The sequence below is a fragment of the Dichotomopilus funicola genome (genome assembly GCF_033296635.1).
Source record: "Dichotomopilus funicola strain CBS 141.50 unplaced genomic scaffold C8A04scaffold_4, whole genome shotgun sequence".
Taxonomy (NCBI): Eukaryota; Fungi; Ascomycota; class Sordariomycetes; order Sordariales; family Chaetomiaceae; genus Dichotomopilus; species Dichotomopilus funicola.
The window spans coordinates 160,523-180,464 of NW_026944025.1; the positions used below are offsets into that span (position 1 = coordinate 160,523).

Below are 19,942 nucleotides of genomic sequence, written 5' to 3' on the forward strand. Positions count from 1 at the left end.
AGCCGGACTCAGCATATGGTGAGGTGATGATGACGCGAACAAGGTGCTTATCCTGTCCTAGATCGGTAGAAAAGGGGGTATGCAGTAGTCACAGGAGGGAATCGTTCCAAGACATTGCTTTTGGTCATCTCCAGCTACACCCTCCCAGCCCTCATGGAGATTCTAAGGTGTGCCTCCAGGCGAAGACAACGAGGAAGAGCTAAGAGGAGAGACAACGGATGGAATGAAGTCTTCCCCGGCTGCAACTGCCTCGCAGAGAACGATAGCTAGCTAGCTAACCCGTTTCCATTGCCTTGGAAGGCTGCTGGCGCCCGTTCCCTGGGCGGCCGCTTCTGCAGCAGCTACACTAGTGTGGGTTGGTTAACTGCACAGTTACACATTATTCTTTGCCACTCTAAGGCCATCAGGATGGATGGGAGAACCCCCTGAGAGTGTCTGGAAGAGGTGGTTAACCGAGGGTGTGTGTAATCCATACGTGTATTTTATATCGGTACTTTGCCTCTGCTGTATGTTTACAAAGTGCACATTGACTGTTAACCCCCCACCCCTTTTCCCCTGTTCTTCCCCTCAAACGGGACGGTGGCTTGTCTCTGACTGCGTAAATGTAACTGTCTGTCTGTCTGGTCTGCGCAGTGACCCTGTCTCAACTCATGATGGGGTATCACCGTATCACCGGTGGATTTTTTTTCATCACAGACGGCCGCCAAACAGTGAACGGGGGGGGAAAGTGCGGGTTTCTACCGTCTTTTGGGCCGGTCGGCGTTGTGTGTTGTGTTACACCATTGCTACCTACTCTTCGGTGTTCGTCCGCTGGCTGGCTGGCTGGCTGGCTGGCGCTGTGCTGACAGCTGAACGGCGTTCGCCTTGGCTATGATGTTACCACATCGCAATTTTCGGTTTATTTTATTTTTTTATTTTATTTTATTTTATTTATTTGAACTCGAGAACAATTACTCCTAGTGTTTTTGTGGAAGCGGAAATTTCTCCGTTCTCCCTGTGTCGTCAGAACAAAAAGGCCAGTCTGTTGTTGTGGTTGGACGGACTGGAAATTGCGAGTCGGCATTTCCACAGCTGAACGAACGGAAGGGCCGCGAAAGAAGGGAGGAAGAGGGGGGGTCTGTAACGTTATTGTCGGCAGCGCAAAGGGGACTGACTGACTGACTGGAGAGAGGAAAACCCTCGGGTGGAACGGGGTCGAGTGAGGGAGGGTGTGGTCGCCGTTTGCTGCTTGCTGCGGCCAGGTGGCCAGGTGGTGGGTGGCCGGGCGGCCGGGCGGCGGACGAGCTGAAGGAGATATTGCGTTCTGGTCGTCGCGCTGCTGCTTGGGCCCGTGTCAGCCGCTCGGAGGGAGGGAGGGGGATACGGATAGTGAGTGGAGGGTAGATGGGTGGAGGGTGAAGCACGGTATGGCGACTGGTTAACATCCAATGCTATCATGATGGAGCGGCCGGAAAGGGCGCCCATCTCCAGACCTCTCTCTGCCCCTCTTTGAACCAACTTACGCGTTTCCAAAGCTGCTTTCCCCTGAGATGTCCTTCCCCAGCGAGGTGGCATCCTCCCCGCCTCTTCTTCCCTCTTAGGCTAGTTGATGAGAGGGGAGTTCCGGATCGTTTCGCCACACCGGTCGGTGATGGCACACAAACGCGCTAGGAGGGAAAAGAAACGGTGATAACACGACAAGTGTGTCGTGGAATAAGCAAAACTCCGCAGACACTGAATCGCCGTATCGTTCGTAATCGATCTCCTGAGATCTCTTGGGGTCTCGGAGAACAACTGACCGAGAGAAAGAATAGCGTACACTTGCTTCCCCAGGGCGTTTAACGCCGCTCGGTGTCTCAGCCATTCATCATTTCACGCTCGGGTTAGTTACGGGGAGCGAGGGGCCCGAGACCCGCGGGAAGTCCCTTCCCTTAGGCGGCCCGACGGAGGAGCTAACGTGATAGTGCTAAGATGTGTCAGTTTTGGTTTTGGTTTTGTAGAGAGGGGCGTTTTTAAGTTGAGATGGAGTCGCAGGTGTGCTGTCCGGGCGTTCCTGTGACTAATGTGATGGGTATTGGAGACAGAGGGGCTGGCTGAATTCCAAATAGTTCAATACTGGAGAGGAGATGTCACTTGGGTTGGATTCGGTGGGAAGCAACCCGTGACGTTGAGCTGGCAAAGATCACGGCTGCTCATGGTTGTCCGGCAAGCCATTGTTGAAGACAGCCAGAGTTGTCCATGTATCAGATAGGATGCAGGTGAACATGGAATTCTGTTGCACGTCTTGGTGACTGGACTGTATCGTTACTTCACTCTGGACGAAGGGTATGTGATGCTAACAAGTCGCTCGAAAAACGTAAATCCCAGTGGTTGAGTGAGGTCAGGGAGCAAGGCTCAAACACCAACCCCCTGATGACTTTACTTGATGGACACAGAGGAGCAACACCAACAAAGCTTGACGTTAACTTCCAAATGACCATAAACCTGTATAATTCTAACTAATAGCTTCATCGTACGCATGGGTGCCCCGCGAAACAACCACAAGATGACAGTCCTACTTTGCATCGCCCGTCCAAAGCACAAGCCCGTTTCCTACATCCACATATACGACCCATACAAATATTCACGGTATGCCCTTCAACTCCTAAGAGATCTGAATGACTTCAACGTGGACCAGTCAGAAAAGAGAGGGCCTGATTATAATTGTAGCAAAACTCTATCCAACCCCGGAGGAGAGTGTACTTATGTAGGCGGACTAATCCCACGATACACGACCCCGACACCCACGGGCCTTCATTCCCAAGGGTTACTTCTCCGAAGAACACGGATTATTAAGGGTCTTTACGTCGTTCGAGTGATCCGAGCACTTCATTCCCATCAGCTAAGCCTAGTAACTTGTAATCCTAACCCCTTTTTGCATGTTCTTCCGGCACAACGTCATTCTCTTGAGCATCTCCCAGCGAGCCAGTCTACCGGTGATACTTAACAAACATAACCTCTCAGCCAACCCATTGAGCATGGCAACGCATACATCATAACACATCATACAACGGCAAAACACATGTGGAAGGACTTAAATACTTGATTCACCATGATACAGTTCGGGTTGGAGGATGCGAGGACCTAACCACTAGTGCCACCTGAGTAAATATCCCCCCTTTTGATAAGCGGAGAAAACCTCTCATGATGCTGGATAGAGTGTGAGCCAGAGAGAGAGAAGACAACTGACCCCAGCTAGGGAGGGTACAATACATACATACCTGCGTGCACACATACATAGAAACACATTAGTCAACATCCATAACATCAAGCTCAGCACCAGCAACAGCAACATCAACCAACATCCACAACCTCCCCAACTTGCCTCGGGGAAAGGGACCCCACAACCCAGTACCCCTCGTCATCAAAGCCAGACCCTTCACTCACAAAGCAATTGGCAACAGTGACAATGGTGGTTGGTGTAAATGATCAACTCCAAGCAGGAGGACCATGGGCAGCAGCATGTGTGAACCTAACACAACATTACAAAGTAGAGTAAAAGGAAAAGAAAAGGGGGAAAACAGCCCGAACTGAATAGCACCGGCGCTGCCTCGCTGCCCACCAAAAAACAAAAGAAAACAAGGATAACAAAACACCTCGAAACACCTTACATGACCCCAACCCATCTGGCTCAGGCAGCCGGGGGGGTGGGAAACAAACAAAAACTTAAGGGCATATCCGCCCTCCATGAATACCTCCCATTCATCCGTTGCCACATCATCGCTCCAGATCAATCCACCGACCCATCCAGTCCATGGTGACTTCCAGCTCTAATTCCCAGCAAATCCACCCGACATTCATGGAAAATGACAAGGGAGAGAAAAAGGGGGAAAGAAAGAAACAAACCCCAGAACAGTCCAGTTCGCCTACGTAGGCATGGTATAATAAAATCAATCAAGCACGCTCTTTTTTGTCTCATAGGCTCCCGCCGTGTGTGTGGGACAACCTGTCCTCGAAAAAAAAAAAAAATCTTCTTGCTGGAGAGAAAATCATCGTGAAGCCAAAGCCAAAGCGAAAAGCCAAGTCAGGCACGTAACATGACCCTACACACACACGTTGGCGCAAAGGCCCTTCCATACTCCGTGTAAATAAAACGCCTCTCGAAAAATCGCAATGAGGAGAAAAAAAAGCCTCGAAAAGGGAAGAAAAAGGTCGCTCAAAGGTATATATCCCCCCCTTCTCCCCTCTCCCACCGTCCCCACGCAATCTCGTATGCCTCTTCTAAATCTCTCACCCACCGCCGGGTATCAAACAACGCACACGTCCACTTGCTCTCAAACAACAATTTCCGCAGCTCCGCCAACCTGCCCACCCCTTCTCGGTAATGAATAACCGTATTGGTCCCCGGTTCAGACCCAGGTCCTGGTCGTACCGCCCGCGCCGGGTGATATGTCATGCCGTTGATCAATTGCACGGCAAACTCCTCATACTCCGCCTCGTTGCGAGCAATCAGCTCGCTGGCCGCGCGTTCGCCCTCAGGGCCCTTGGGCAAGGCGCCCTTGAGGATGGACGCGGCCATGCGCGAGCACATCTTGTACTCGTAGCGCGGCAGAGTCAGGAGCGGCGTGTTGGACCAAAGGATATCGGCTGCGGTCGTGTGGGCGTTGCACTCGGGGGTGTCGAGGAACAGATCACAGATCCGGGCGCGCGCAATGTGCTTCAGTTTAGGCGCGACGTCCGTAAAGATGATACGACTAGCCACGCCTTCGCCACTCCATTCGCGCGCCGTGCGGCGGAGGTTGGTCTCACCGAGGTCGGGGAAGCGGAGGAGCCAGAGATAGGCCTTCGGACAGGCCGCGAGGATGCGCAGCCAAGATCGGAACGTAGTCGGGTCGATCTAGATAGGGGTGTCAGCGATGAACACGTCGAAAGTAATGATGGTTGCTTCTCTTGCGTGATCATACCTTGTATAGCTGGTTAAAGTTCCCAAGAATGATGGCGTCATCTGGAAGATTCCCAAACATGCTCTTCCGCATCTCCCACCGTCTTTGTTGATCTTGCTCCCATGTCATCTCCCGCTCGTCGTGGCCATCCGCGGACTGCGCGTGATCACAACAAAAGAAGGTATCACGGCAAAAAACAATGTTCTCCGAGTAGATCCAATCTTCGGCGTCGGCATCTGCCTCGTCGCGGAAGACGTCGCCGAGCGTCAGGTTGTTCCGGTGAGGCCGCAGTGTCGAGGGCGGGATGGCGGTCGCATCAGCAAGGAGGTAGTCGCACCATTCAGCTCCGAGCGTGCCAGCAAAGCCCATAAATGACATCTGAATGGGGGCGGGGCGTGCCGCAAAGATCTCATTGCGAGCCCCGCGGGTGTAGCCGTTGAGGTTGACCAGGATGTGGATCTTGTCCTCAACGATTTGCCGGACCAACCGGTCGGGAGACCATGAGCTGGCGTCGTGGAAGACTGGCGCGTCCTTCTCGATTTTCTGCCGGTGGATGGACTTGTCGCTCGCTGTCGTGGCGTAACAAATGGCCTTGACACGCCCCGGGTTGTGCATGCCGAAGACGGATTGCATCCTGGAGAGCAGTCAGACGCTGGACAAACAGACAAAAGAAGGACGACGGGGTGTATCAGATAAAACTTACAAATGAGCCAGAGGGTGATTGTTAAAATCGGAAGACACATAACCGACGTTCAGCTGCGGGCTTGGCGGATCGGGGGGTGGGTAAACAATCGGTGGGATCCAAGGAGACCGGAGGGTCGAAAACGAAATTCTAAGCGCGTTCCTCTGCGATATCAAGCGGACTTCCTTGGCCGGGAGCGGGCAAGTGAATGTATGAAAGGGCAGAACCGTCGGTGCAGACGGGACTGATAGGCTCGTGGGAAGCTTGGGTCGGCGATACCCTGTTGGGGACGGCGTGCCGTGGAAATGCTTGTCCTGATACCAGGTACGCATGGCAGCAACCGTGGCACGTTCAATGAGACGGAGAATCCGGTAACCCTCGCCGGGCCGTCCAGCCCATTTCCGCAGCTCAGCTCCCACATCCAGGAATGGGTCAGTGGCGGCCGTTCCGGCATCTCTCAGCTCGTTAGCAAGCTGGAGGATCGACTGCTCATGCAAGGCACCGCACCCCCAGGTGGACGACTCCTTGAGCTGGCGCCCGACGATTTCGACAACACGCTTCATTAAGCCGCTCCCTTGGCCTTGTCCCTTAGCATCCTGGAGCATGCCCTTTTCATCCACGTGCCATCGGTCGTACTTGCCGCCAGCAAGCAACACACCACCTCGGCCCCTCCAGTCGCATACAGAATTGAGCGCCGTCGAGAGCCCGCACACGGCTTCGGCAAAATCGGGGTTGGCGATAACGGCCCGTTGATAGTACTTGATCGCGTCGCTAACACGGCCCCTGTCTTTGACCGCGTTGGCTAGGTTGGTCAAGGCGATGTCGAAAGACCCGTCACACGCCACAGCTTGCTCGTACATCGAGATGGCCATGTCTAGCTGCCCTATGTCCTTAAGAAGGCTGCCAAGATTAGTGTGAAGGTGTACATGTTTCGGATCCAGTGTGAGGCCGTATTGGTAGTATGCGAACGCGAGAGACAGCCCGCTGCCGGGGGGAATACCCGGCACACTAGCCATGAGGGTCATGTCGGATACCGAGCGGAACTGGGCCGGTGCGGTTTGCTGCACGCCAGCCAAGAGAATGCCCACGTTATTTGCCGTCGAAGGGCTTTCCTGGAGGGACAGGGACAGATAGTACAGCGACAGAATGTCACCGACACCTGCCGAAGGCCGAGCAAGACCGGAGCTCTGGCCGCCGTTCGACATGGCGTCTTGGTAGATCTTAGCCAGAGACAACAGTGAATTGCTCGTTGTCGCCACCGCATTCCTCTTGTAGTAGTTGTCGACCACGTGCTGGAGACCGGGGAGCTGGCCGCCGGTGGGAGCAAAGACATATTGCGCTGTAAGCTTCGCCTTCTCTGGTAGGAGTAGCAGCGGGGCGGAAAGGCTTTCTTGAAGCGAAACTAGTCGTTGCCCCGAGACAGGGTCTCGCGGTGCTAGGACAGTTTGTATCCTCTTAATCAGAGATTTTACGCCCTGTATTTGCTTCCCGGCGCTCATCATGACAACCTCTTCAAACGCTTCCGAGGCGCGGTCGATATCCTTAAGATTGTACAGCATGTTCCCCTTGGCGTGGATAAGTTGTACCATCCGGCCATTTTCGCTGCCCGGAATACGGTAACCGCTTGAGCCAAAGCCTGGCGCCTTGCGGTCTTCTGTGGCCATGGCGAATCGTTGCTCCGGGCTGTCGATGTTGTCGATGTCGAGAACATAGGTATCCGCAGTCGATTCGGCGAGCGTCATCGGTGACGCGATGTCGGCTTCGCTCGCAGTTTCACTAGCCTGCTCGCGGGGCGCATCGAGACCGGACGGCACTTTCAAACATCGCTGGACGTATTCGACCGCTTTAACCGCTTCGGGACTCCTGTTCAATGAGCATAGCAGGCTCACCAAGTGCTCAACAGCCTCAAGATAGGTGGGTCGGAGCTTGATGGCTCTCCGCCATTGTTGCTCGGCCTCGTCGGGTCTGTTCAAACAGTACAGGGCTGCAGCAATGTTTGAGATCGATTCCACGTGGCTAGGTCAGAATGAAGTTAGCATAGCACTCCGATGGCGCGATGAAGGAAGAGAAAAAGAAACGGGATATGAGAGAAGAAGAAAGCGAACGAAAATCAAGGGCCAAAAGAGATAAAAGAGAATGCCACGTAAAACGCACCTCGGGTCCAGGTTCTCAATCCTCCTAAACCATTCCAACGCCTTCTCATAACACTCCAAGCCGTAGTGAAGACATCCTCCCAACAACATGCCCTCGACCCATTTCCAACCACTCTGCTCACATAGGGTGGATAGCACAGAGAGGGAAGCCCTCGCATTCAGAATGGGCGTGCCAGCCTCGTGATATCCTCGCTGATAAAAACTCTGGCCAAACATCCGCGCAGCTGCCTCGTTCTGGGCCATTTGTTGCATGTAGTTCGCTGTGGGATCTCCAAGTGGTGGCACAGGTGGTTGGACAGTGCTTCCGCTGGTTGCTGGTGTGGGGTACATCATGATCTTGGACGACGGCCGTGATGTGGAGCCGCTGCGTCCATGTTGTGGTTTCTTTATGTGTGTGAGGTAGCTGAGCAGCTCGCTGTAGGCTTTGTGGGCACTTTGCAACGCCCGTTCCTTGAACCGAGCTGGGGAGGGTACTTCACCAGCAGCCAGATTTGTGGTCCCAATTCCGACCCCGGTTGGGGTCATCGAAACCGAATTTCGCCCATGATGAGAAGGGTTGCGCCCCATTTGATTGTTATAGCCATAGCGGGCAAATCCATCATCGAGAGGGTGACTTGGCACGGGGAGACCGTAATGGTGTGGTTGTCCTAAGCCTGGGGCGTTGAGCAGCCCATGATGGAGCATGGACTGCGGTCCCATGAAAGCACTGCCAATCGAGTTTTGCGGCGTGTAGTTGTTCGCGAGCGGGACCATAGCCTGGTAGCTAAAGGCCCCGCCGTAGCCGCTGGGACTATAGACCGTCTGAGGCAATGGCTGTTGATACCCTGGCCCATAGGAAGGTTGCATGCCGGAGAGGGTATAATAATTGTGCTGGGGCATTGGTGACTGATAGGTGACCCGATCGCCGACATTAGATTCCAAGGCCGGATGTGGCGCCTGTACCATCCATCTCCCCGACACGCCTTGGGGGCCATTCATCGATTCTATCCCATGGCCGATTTGGGCCGTCGGTACGGCAGCGGGATATGCCCAAGGGCCGACAGAGGGTTGCTGCTGCGGCTGCTGCGGCTGCAGCAATCCGACGACTGGTTGGTTAGGGTGTCCTTGGGCCACAGCAGCGGGATGGATTTGAGAAGAGGCGGCCGGCACGATCATATGCTTTAGAGGCGGGGGGCCTGAGACCAAGTGAGTTAGTGAGCCATCGTACCCGTTGTCGATAGTTCCTCTAGGAGTTTTGCGCCGCAAGGAGTGCTCAGCTTGGTCGTGGGCATGTAGTCGGTTGAAGCTGGTGGTGATTCGATGAAGTGCTGGGGTATGTTGGCCGCTGCGGATGTGAGAGAAATGGGATCCGGATCCATGGTGATGTGATGGGGGATACTCGGATTTGTGTTGTTCATGATCGAGAAAGCCGAACGGGGGTGGCACCACCTGGTGCATCTGGACGAGAGGTAACATGGTGGGACGGATGGTGTCATCAAGTCGAGATTCGGTCGACAGGGAAGAGATTGAACGATAAAAGGCCGTCAAATGATGGGATGAGAATCGAAGTTCGAAAATCAAATTCTAAGGAGTGACAGTGAGGATGGTGGTGATGCCCTCGTGTAAAATCAGGAGCGAGTCGTCATTGCCCTGTGCCAGTCAGAGCGTGTCGTGGTTGGGTATCGTCGTTTCTCGCTTCGCTGTTGCGCGCTGTGTCCCTGAAGTCGTCGAGTGGCTAAGATAGCTGATGATATCGAACACGCCGAGCAGGACAATTGTCCCGAACTTTCGTTTGGGGAATCGCCGAGCACTTCAACCCTCGAGGTTCCCACGCTCCATTTGGGCAATGGCGAGAGACTGAGCAGGGCGTAAACTCAGCCAATGCCGCCCGGGACCCCCAACCATACAACACACAGGTCGGTCCGTTAAAGTGTGATTCGCGGCCGGTCGATAATCGGTCGAGGTTGAAAAGGTTTGAGAAAATAATGATGGCCTCCGCTTGGTCGCCAGTGATATTATCACAGTAGAAACGACAAAACAACTCCTTCAACTCCGCCTCTTGTTGACTGTAGCTGCTTCTCAATGTTTTTTATTGATGAGAAAGGATCCTGGCGGGGTCAGAGGTGGAGATGGGATTTGCTTGATGAGACTGGATGAAGTGCAGAGCACGTTCCGGAAGGAGGGGTGCAGCAGCAGTGGGCGGGGGAACGTGCAAAGTCACCGTGCCGATCCCGTTGTGTCTGGGGTGAAAGCGGGAAGGTGCGATGACAATTGCGGCCAATAATGACGCCTCAAGCCTCGTTTTTCCCTGCTGATGGATCGCTCTTTCCATTCATTCTTTTTCTTCCCCTTTCTTGGCCTTGCTTCCGGGTGCTGTGGTTTCTTCGATGTTGAACACGCACCGTTCCAACGTTCCAAGCCGGAAGCAATCAGATGGGACCGGCGTGTGAAAAGGTGCCAGTTCAGATGTGGAACACCGCCGGGTGCAAAAGCCAGATGGTGCACGACAGGCTGCGGGCTTGCCCGGCGGTGCAAGGGCACGCATAGGGCATGCGAGTGTGTTTTATACTATAGGGATCATGGATGGGGCTGTTTGGGGGGTTCCATCTTGGTGCCTTCTCCCACACCCTCCCGGAGCCTACCCTCCAACCGTACCCAGGGTCGTGGGGGCGCTAAGGCCCATGCTGCAGCATGATGCAGCACGACCTGGCTACCGGCCGAACAATCACAGCTGGGTTCGTGCCAAACACCAACGCTTGGGGGGCCACCCGGGGGGCCACTGGGCGTTGCTGGTGGTGTCGAGCGTCTCCAGTTCGAGTGCGTTGGGCAACGCCATGTCACCCTCCTGAACATGGGTGGTGGGCTGCGACCTAGGGTGTGCTTCCTTTCATTAATATCGGTACGACAAAGCCCTGCTATAAAACCTGCTTCAACCCTGCCATCCGTTAAGAGAGGCCGTCCTGATAGGCGGCGCAGATAAAAATAAGGCAACGCAACAAAAGGCAAAGATTTAATAAATAAATAAAAAATAGCAGTACCAGCCTCATCAGGCGTGCTTCTCTGCCCTTCTGCCACGCCAGTTGTGCGACCCGACAAGGTAGATCATTACAGGCGTGGTGTGTTTTGCTGTGTATGTACGTGTATGTGCCTTCTGCTGTGCTGCTTGCCGGCGGCGAGGATCCCAAATCCAATGGAACCACAAGGGTCAGACAGGCAGTCAGACAATGCGGCAATCCCACCACCGATCCCGCCCATATTTGGAGAGTTATGAGAAACATAGGTGGTGGGAGACAACTTGGCAAGCGAGGGACAAGACAACTCGTGTGTCGTATTATGTATATCTGATGTGCCTCTGTCATGAGAATAACTATTCTTGGATGTGATATTACTATGTACGCGAACCCAAAGTGTTTCCGGTTATTTCCTTCCCGCTTGCCCTATCTGCTTCTTTCTTGCGTTCTCAAAAGCCACCACAGGCAACCCTTGGAAGCTTCTCTCGGTCGAGCTTCAAAACCTCCACAGTAAGCGTCAATGCGCCCGTTTTTGCAGCAAGAGATCACCAACGACAGGGCTCACTCTTCAGCAACACACGCCACAGCACCCTCTTTTGAGCACTTGCTGCAGGCCGATCAGAAACATGCATGCACTTCAACCAAGCTGCCCGACCAGTCTCCCCGCGAATCGCCCGATCAGCACGCCCACTGGCTGAAAAAAAGGCTGAAAAAGCCACCTTTGCCGTGATGCCGTGCGTGCCTACCAGCCCTCAGATGCGCCCGCTGCACCTCTGAGCCTCTCAAGATCCGAGTCACATTTCGTTTTTCCTGAAGCGTGGAGGCGTGACAACCTGTCCATGCAGCCAGTCAGACACATGCCACACACATCCATGAAATGAAGCGAAACAAGCGATCGCGTCGGTCGCTTCCACAATCCCGTCCACATCCATTCATCCTTCAGTAACTGTTGCAGTGGGGAGTCGGGTGCGTGGGTGGGACCGACCGGTAGGGCCGGCACGACCGCCAAATCCTCACTTGGCCGCACGCAGGCCGCCCGACCTTGAACGGCTGGCCGGCATGAGATGGCGTGGACGGGTGAGATGGGGGGCCCACTCCATCCGGCCGCTTGCGTCGCCTTCCATCATCATCCTTCCCTTCCCGGCCATGGATTTCCCCAGCTTCCAGCGCATCCCCTGCATCCTCATCGAGAGCCGCATTCACAAGTCCCGCCCTTTGAGATCGAAAGTGTGATGATGAGACGTTCGTTTATAAGTGTGCCATCCATTTATTATTCATTTGCCATTTTGAAGTTAGACATAACCGACCCCCCATTTGCCCCCGCCACTTGGAATCAAGCCCTGCTCTCTCCCGTCCCAGCATCAAAAATGCACTCTGCAGCATCCCCAAGAATAAACCCCTGCCGCGGGAAGGGTGAGTGTGGGGACGCAAACGGCCACAACGCCGCAGCCCAGCGGCAGCCAAGACACCAAGACTCCGAGATTGATGAAGGGTCCTGACAGGGGGCGCGAACTCATGTATGGAAGCGAACGATAAAACAGAAAAAATAGTGTACAGGATGAAATGCGCTGGCTTTTGAGAAGTTCGAAGACGCCTTCTTACTTTTTCTAGAATTGCCCTCAATCTTGGAAGCAGTTAACGCTTGACAGATATCCTATTTTTCAGTTCCTTATGGTTCTTGTTATCCTGAGGTACCCCTGTCGTCGGCTGACAACCGTCACGGAACCTACACAGCCCACATCGCCCACAGCCCATAACATCCGCGCAATCTGTCCAAGTCAAGAATTGTCTAATTTTCCCAGCAACCAGAATACCTCTCCTCGCCAGTAACACCAGGAACACGAATTCAATCCTGCGGACGTCAGCAAAGGATCTGCGCCTTCGCTCATGAGCGGCACATGGCGTGCCAGAAGTTAGCCAAAACTGGCGACGATCTTAGCCGGACCTGACCCCTCCAACGGCCAAACAACGGATAGCTCAAACCCTTCATCCACCGAAAGCCGCTCCACATTGCAATGAACGTGGGAGATCTCTCACAACTGAAAACCAGTGGAGATAACTAACTTGAGCACATGCGCTTGGGGATAATCTTGGACCTTAGAGAGAATGGGAATATAGGATTGCTCTGTCTTCTCGTCTTCTCCTAGATTCGAAAGGAGCACCCAGCTCCGAAGAGGCCGGTTTCCGTTAGGCCATTCTTCCGAGCGAATGATCTCATACCATGAATCTGCCTAACTAGTCTCACTTGTCCCTTTGGCCTAACGTTATGGCCAAGCAAACAAAAAACGGTCGCCACGCTCAGAATCCCTGATATCGACTTCCCCAGGCACCCTTCACTCCACCTCTTCGCCATGCCTCTACATGTTGTCAACAACCGACTCCTTGATTCTATCTATCTCAACTACACGTCAAAAAAAACGACACCAACGACACCAACGACAATAAACTTATTCCGTTCGACAGCACCGCGGCACCTACCAACGGGATGCTCGGCACACAACATATCCATCACACACACCGAGCCAAACAAGCAAGCAAGGATGCGGCAAAGGCGAGGCAAACGGCCGGCCGATCAACCACCAACCCTTTTCCTGAGTGGTCAACCCGCATCAATTTTTTCCCTCTTCATGCGTTGGGTGGTGAGTGGTTTTTTTTTTCTCTTCTCGCCCTTGCCTGCCAACTTGTCAGTTAGCCTGTTTTCCACAACCGCTTTCGAGACCTATCTTCTCTAGCCGCGCTAGGCGGGTCAACCCGGGCCGCTCCTCGTCGGTCATCGGTCAGATGAGGCGAGGGAGAAAGGGAGCCACAGAGGTCCTTGCGAGAAGTCAAGAAGAGGGAGGGTAAGGCACCACAACACGTCAGAGAGGTTGAGGTGGCCACAACAAAGGTGGGAGGTGACACAAGGTAAGCCCGTGTGAATCCCGTGCAGCCCTCCACATACGTGGGTGAGCAGGCAGCCTCTAAATGTAGACCGAGGCCGGGCAAGAAAGATTTGTAGATAGGTAACCGCAAGACCTGTATTTCTGCGAATTTCTTAACACGATTTCGTCTATGCAGGGCGCAGCATCACATGTACGTCTTCGGAGCTACACGGCGCCTATCAACCCATGTCCCCGCAAACTCAACCGTCCAGCCCCGGAAACCTGCGAACGGAAAGGAAGGGGAGGGTTAATACCGGCGGAAGGGAACAGGGTCAACGGTACCAAAAGAACCACACAGAATGCAAGCAGAATGCAAGCCAAATGCAATAGGCCAAGACTAAAATATCTGGCCTTAATATCCTAGCCCCAGGATAAGCCATGACGCCCGAGACCGAGGTAGCCCCGGTGTAAGCTGAACTCGGGTGGATAACTTGGCAAGTAGGAGGATAGAATGGGCGAGGCGGCTTGTCGGGACCTCGCAGACTGGAAGTAGTACCCACGAGTTAATTAGCCCTGGGCTCACTGCTCACTCCTCCTCCGGCTTGATATCTCCTAGTTCATCCTCGCCGAGGGGCCAGCCAGCCCTGTTTCGTCTTCTACCCTCAAAACGCCGCTCGTCCATCACTTTCATTTTCACCCAACCTCACAATTTAATCTTTCCAAAGGTATAAGTCGGGCACCTATCTAGCAGGCTGCAAGGCAAATATCTCTCCTGCGTTACCATGCCCGATTCCGTACTTGTACGCGTGCATACATACATGCACAATGCAACTACCCTTCCGGTAGGCCCCTGTTCGCCGCCAGAGATGTTGGGAACTTGTAAGGCCCGAGACATCATACATCATACTGCATTGCCTCAGGTCACCTCGCGTCACATTTATCTTGTAGTAATAACGCAAAGTGTATTCCCGTATACTTTTCCCTTGCCCATGCCGTCGTAGAGTAGCCAATGGTAAATGGCGGGTATGCTGTACAACAGGGATCTCCTAACGTCACGTATTACACACGCGCGCTTGTGACCTGGATACGGAGAACAAGGCATTATTATCCATGGGGTGTTTATTTTTGTTTGGATAGTTCTTGAAAAGCCGAGAGTTGGTGATCTTGGTAAAGTTGGTTGTACATGTGGGAGAAGGAACGATTCAAATATGTTGCGGCTGGGAAGGTGGGATTTAGATGTGCCGACGACAAAACAAACTCGAGACAATGTATGGTCAAACAACACACCATTAAACAGAGCAGGAAATAAACGTGGAATTCGCCGTCTGTTTCGGGAGGAGGCATCTGTCTTATTTATCCCCCCTCGACTTTCTCGCTATCTGTCTGTCTGTCTCATTCTAAAGCGCGTGTTCCCGAACTGGTGACACGAGACCGGAACAGAAGGAAACAAGGAAGCGGACAGAAGGAAAGGAAAAGGCTAAGACATATGTAGCATCCTAGCTGTTGTTCCCCGCCAAAGTGCTTGTAGTCTTTTCTGTCTCGGGTATCATGTTGAAGCTGAGAAAACAGAGAAGCAAACGTTAAAAATTTCAGATCATTTGTTGTGCCTTGGAGTCTCTTATTTCGCGGTGAGCAAGTAACTTGATGAAACAAGAAGTACATGTAAGGCGAGAGGCAAGATTCAAGTCGGCACAACAGACCGAATAGCACGGCTTTGACCCCATACTAGTTCCTACGGAGATTGCGTTGCATGGAGGCTTCGAGGTATTGAAGACCTAGGGAAGGTAGACAGTATCGGTGGAGGTATCAAAGCATAGAGGGACAATAAAACAGATATCGACCGGAAATATGGACCTCGACTTCCATAGCACCGAAGTGCCAACGAAAGCCATGGTGAGTAATCGGACGTCACAACATTTCTTCTTCCTGAGCACAAAGAGCCGAAAGGACCATGGGGAAGCAGGTCGTTTCCGGAGTGAACAGCCAGGAGCGGAGAGGGGGTAGATACGCCAAGTCGGAGACGGAGAGTCTCGGCGATGAATCCTTGACCCCACGCGGGATGGGAGATGGGTTGGTGGGATGGCGCGGACGCGGTGAGAGAGGAGGAACAGGGGAGGGGAGGATATCCGGGGATGGCAACAAAACCTTGGTTTCAGATAGTCTGAGCCGATTTCTGACGGAGGCACCCATACTCGGCCATGAAATCGTTCTTTTGATTTGATTTGCCGTTGTCTGGCAAGCCTGGTGTAAAGCAAGCCCTGAACTCCTAATGACATGCCCAGAATTTCCCAAACCGACCTTCACTCGTGACGAGGCTACTCCTCAGGAACTGTAATCACGTTAGCAAATGCGTTCCGGACGGGCCCATAAACAGGCCCATAGGAGAATAACGGCCTTAAAAAATAAACGTACTGTCGATCTCGCCTTCCTCGATCGCATCGCTGACGGCCTTCGGGCTCTTGCCATCCACCTGGCAACCGACGCTGAAGGCAGTGCCCAGGATCTCCTTCACGCACCCCTTCAGGTCCTTGGAGAAGGACTTGTACTTCATTGTCCTCGCAATGTCGATGATCTCATCCAGGCTGACGGACTTGTTGTGCTTGATGTTCTTCTCCTTCTTGCGGTCACGAGGGGGCTCCTTGAGCGCCCGGATGATGAGCGACGAGGCTGTGGGGACGACCGAGACGGCGGCTTGACGGTTTTGGATCGTGAGCTTGACGGTCACGCGGAGACCCTTCTGTATAGCGGTGCGCAGATCGGCAATGGTCAGAAAACTGTTTCCTCTCTTGATTCCTCCCATCTCCAATCGTTCATGTTTTTCTCGGTCTTCTTCTTGCGAAAAGGGGTGATCATACCCAGTCACCAGTGGCCTTGGCGATATCTTCACCGACCTTCTTCGGCGAGAGACCGAGAGGACCGATCTTGGGGGCAAGAGCCGAAGAGGCACCGACCTCACCACCGGTCGCCCGGAGGTGGCTGCAAAACGGCGATCATCGTCAGCGTTTGTGATCACAATAATCTCGTCTTTCCCAATCGTTTCGCCAACTCCCTCCCAAATTCTCATCGCTCGGCTGGGTACGCATTCGCATTCGCATAAAAGAGGCGCGCGCGACCGCGGGCAGGGAATCGGGAGGGGCGGAGGAAGAAGAGGTGGTGATTGATGGTGGGAGAAGGCCATTGGAGCTTACATGACCTTGATCTCGTTGGGGTCGACCTTAGGAGCTGTACAATTCCGCAAATTAGCAATCAAAACAATTCGACCGCTAGCAACGGAAAATATTCAACTTACGCATGGTGACGGCTTCTGTGAATGACGGACTCGGTTGGTGTTGGTGGTAGGGGATGCAGCCGTGCCGAGGATCAAAGTCAACGATATCGCAAAAAAATCGCAGTTGTGGGTTTTCCCTGCCTGCCCTAAGATTTTGGGGTGTGTGGCTGACAATTTTTCGGCGGGGCGGATGGAGGGGCCGCCACAATTAGATTGGAAGTGACATTCTCAGCCACATTGAAAAGTGGGGACATTTTCGCCAACCACCAAGTCGCAGCCACGGCAGGCAAGGTGTTCACAATACCGACAGCAAAAGGGAGACGTCAGGGGAACAGCTTATTTTCATCGGCAATATCGGTTCACATATAACACTGACGCTAGACGGTCACAGACCCCTCCTCTAAACATGCCTACAATCCATCGTCTTCGTCTTTCCCCTCAACCCCCCTCACTCGGCCCATCCCTGGAACAATGACTTAGTTTGTACCACTCACAGCCAGTTTCATGAGATGCTCCATGAATGTTTGCAGGGACACATCATCGGTGAAGATTGTCTGTGCACTTTGAGCGCCCACGCCGCCGTACGCCCCAGCGCCCGACGTATGTGTGGTCGACGGGTTGAGCTTGGAGAGGAGGAAACGCGCCTGGGAACCGCCGTGGTCGCAGACGATGAAACGAGGGAGGGGGAAGCGGTCGGTGATAAGATCCTAGGAATGTGGGTCAGCAATGGCTTCCGTGGAGTCGGGGAATTGCACAAGAAGACTTACCCTTGCGTCCTCCTTTGGCTGCTCCAGGAGAGCAGCAAAATTCTCGTAGCCCTCCTGGTCCTGGTACCCGGCCTTTCTCCACTCGGCGACAGTTTCGCCGTGGAAGATGAGGATGTGAAAGAACGTATCGAGAAGGAGAATGTGGGTCGGTTGGATGGAAGTGGAGTCTAGGAGGACCGGCTGTCCGCCTTCTTGGTCGAAAGTGTATGAGTCGAGGGTGGGCTGGATCATGACGAGGGAGTTGCTGACGTCCTCGTGGTCGAGTACGTGCCTGTAGAAAGCCGTCTCATCTGGCGAGTTGTTGAACACCTGCAGGAACTGGCTCCTCCTCAAGTGGAACATAAACTGCGGATAGAGAGTGAAGTTCTTCTCCAGGCGGAACGACGACGGGTCGTCCTTGCGGTAGTCCGCAAATCTTGAGCACAGCCTGATAAGCATCCTATCGACCCAACGGAGAACATCAGGTCCGTCATCAACCTCGGCCTTAAAGACGGCGATTCGGGACATGAGGACAGCCGCGGCTTCTTGGTCGAATGATTGCGCAATCGCGGGGTCGCCCGCGGGCCCGCTGAGGTTCCTCGCAATTGTGGTGACGCGGAGGTGGAACTGGCCGGAGGAATGTTGGTAGTAGGTTAGGAACTGGATCATACCCTTTTGGGGGCTTTGCTGATGTTGTGATTGGCCACCCTGGGCGATCTCAAAGTAGACACCATAGCTAGCCTTGGGGTCGATGCCGCACATCTTCCAAGAGCAGGTGTTACCAATACCGCACTCCGTTTCACCCACCGAAGTGGACTTCTTGTTCAGGGATACCGCGTGCCCGATCAAGCCAGTGACCTTGAGCTCCTTGGTTGTGAGAACCTCAAGCACAGCGTTAAAGCCCATCAGGAGGTTATCGTCCCCATCCTTTTCGAAGATGCGGATGAAGGATTGCTTGAACATGGAAGAAGTAAAGCTATCCGTCAAAATCATGTGGCCACCTGTGGAGTTGCAGAGGCCCTTCATCTCCAGAAGACCGACCTGGTCAAGACAACCAGCAAAGATGTCGATAGTGTGGCCGTTGTGGGCGGTCCTCTTAGCAAGGTTATCGTAAAACTACTATGGCGTCAGCGACCCGACATGACATTCCCCTAGAGAGGGCCCGTCCGACGCAGCTGTCGTACGAGGTGGCGCACAACTTACCTTGAGCGCTTTCTTGTAGTACTTGACGTTATCGCGGTCGATATCGTGATGCGAACGAATGGGCTCCCTCAGCTCGGGGCCAACGACCATACCGGGGCCCTCGGTGGCGGGGCCACCAGCAAAGAGCATGATACGTCCACCGGCATTCTGGAACGACGTCTCAAGCAGCCCAACAGCGACAGACAGCGCCACGCCGGTGCAGCGCAGGTTCCTACGGTCGCTAGAGATTGGCCAGGGGTCCTTCTGCAATTGCTCGAGGGCCTTGGTGAGCTGGAACTCAGCTTGAGCCACGGGCAGAAGGAACCGGGAGGCAGGGCCCATCGGCATGGACCTGCCTGGCTGGTGCGCGGGCATACCCGGGCGCATGGCCGGTTGTACAAGGCCGAGCATTTCCTGGACTTGCTTGGCGGCATATTCCTTGCTACCTCGGAAAACGTACGATTTGGCACACTCGGTGTAACCAATCTCATGAACTTGCGCCATGGTCCCATAGGTGATCAGGCCAACCAGCGCATGCTCGGGGAGCAGGCTGAGGCTCATGATAAGCGACTCCTTTAGGGCGGCCAAGCTGTCTTCTTCCTGGCACGTGTCCACGACATAGAGGAAAATGGGCGGACTTGGGGCAGGGCGCGACAACCTGTACTCGATGGTCGTGTTCGACGGATGCAGCTCGGGTGGGATAGCGTTGGCGGTGATGTCCTTGTAGTGGGGCGGTAGGGGATTCCGCGAGAGACAAAAGGGGCAGATCCAGAGGCGGGCGCGCACGTCGACCTGGCTGTCGGAACTGGTAAGCGTCACGCTCTCGGGGCGGGGTGGCCAAGGGCAAGAGCCTACCAGAAGGGGTTCAGAACTGAGCGGCATGGCTGCTTGCAGGTGACGGGTTCAAACTGCAAGAGGGGCGTATCGGGCTTCTCCTTGAGGGGCGTGTAGAGAGCGCCAATGGGGACGACCAACCGCGACGCTTCCTAGAACCGTATCAGCTTCCGCAAGAAAAGGAGAGTTACTACCACATTATCATGTTGCGGGTGGCGAACACACCATACGGGTGCTGGGGAAGACGTTCCAGCTCAGACGGACGCCATCGCGGTCCTCAACCTCGCCCCATTGCTCCTTTAAAGCGTCGTGGTCCATCGCGGAG

At 54.0% G+C, this 19,942-nt stretch overlaps 2 protein-coding genes across 2 annotated transcripts; both read right to left on the reverse strand.

Annotated features, from left to right (window-relative positions):
* Window positions 1-4,174: 4,174 nt before the first annotated feature.
* C8A04DRAFT_9204 (glycosyltransferase) lies at window positions 4,175-9,173 on the reverse strand (the record flags this gene model as incomplete). The annotated part of the gene is made up of 4 exons (XM_062785396.1): window positions 4,175-4,855; window positions 4,923-5,535; window positions 5,605-7,599; window positions 7,738-9,173. The coding sequence occupies 4 exons, from the start codon at window positions 9,171-9,173 to the stop codon at window positions 4,175-4,177; spliced, it is 4,725 nt and encodes a 1,574-aa protein (XP_062640474.1).
* A 6,809-nt stretch (window positions 9,174-15,982) lies between these two features.
* Window positions 15,983-19,935, reverse strand: C8A04DRAFT_34319 (uncharacterized protein; the record flags this gene model as incomplete). The annotated part of the gene is made up of 7 exons (XM_062782793.1): window positions 15,983-16,324; window positions 16,443-16,563; window positions 16,776-16,809; window positions 17,343-17,562; window positions 17,623-18,717; window positions 18,805-19,667; window positions 19,839-19,935. 7 exons carry the CDS (start codon window positions 19,933-19,935, stop codon window positions 15,983-15,985), a joined length of 2,772 nt encoding a protein of 923 aa, XP_062640475.1.
* Between the last annotated feature and the right edge of the window lie 7 nt (window positions 19,936-19,942).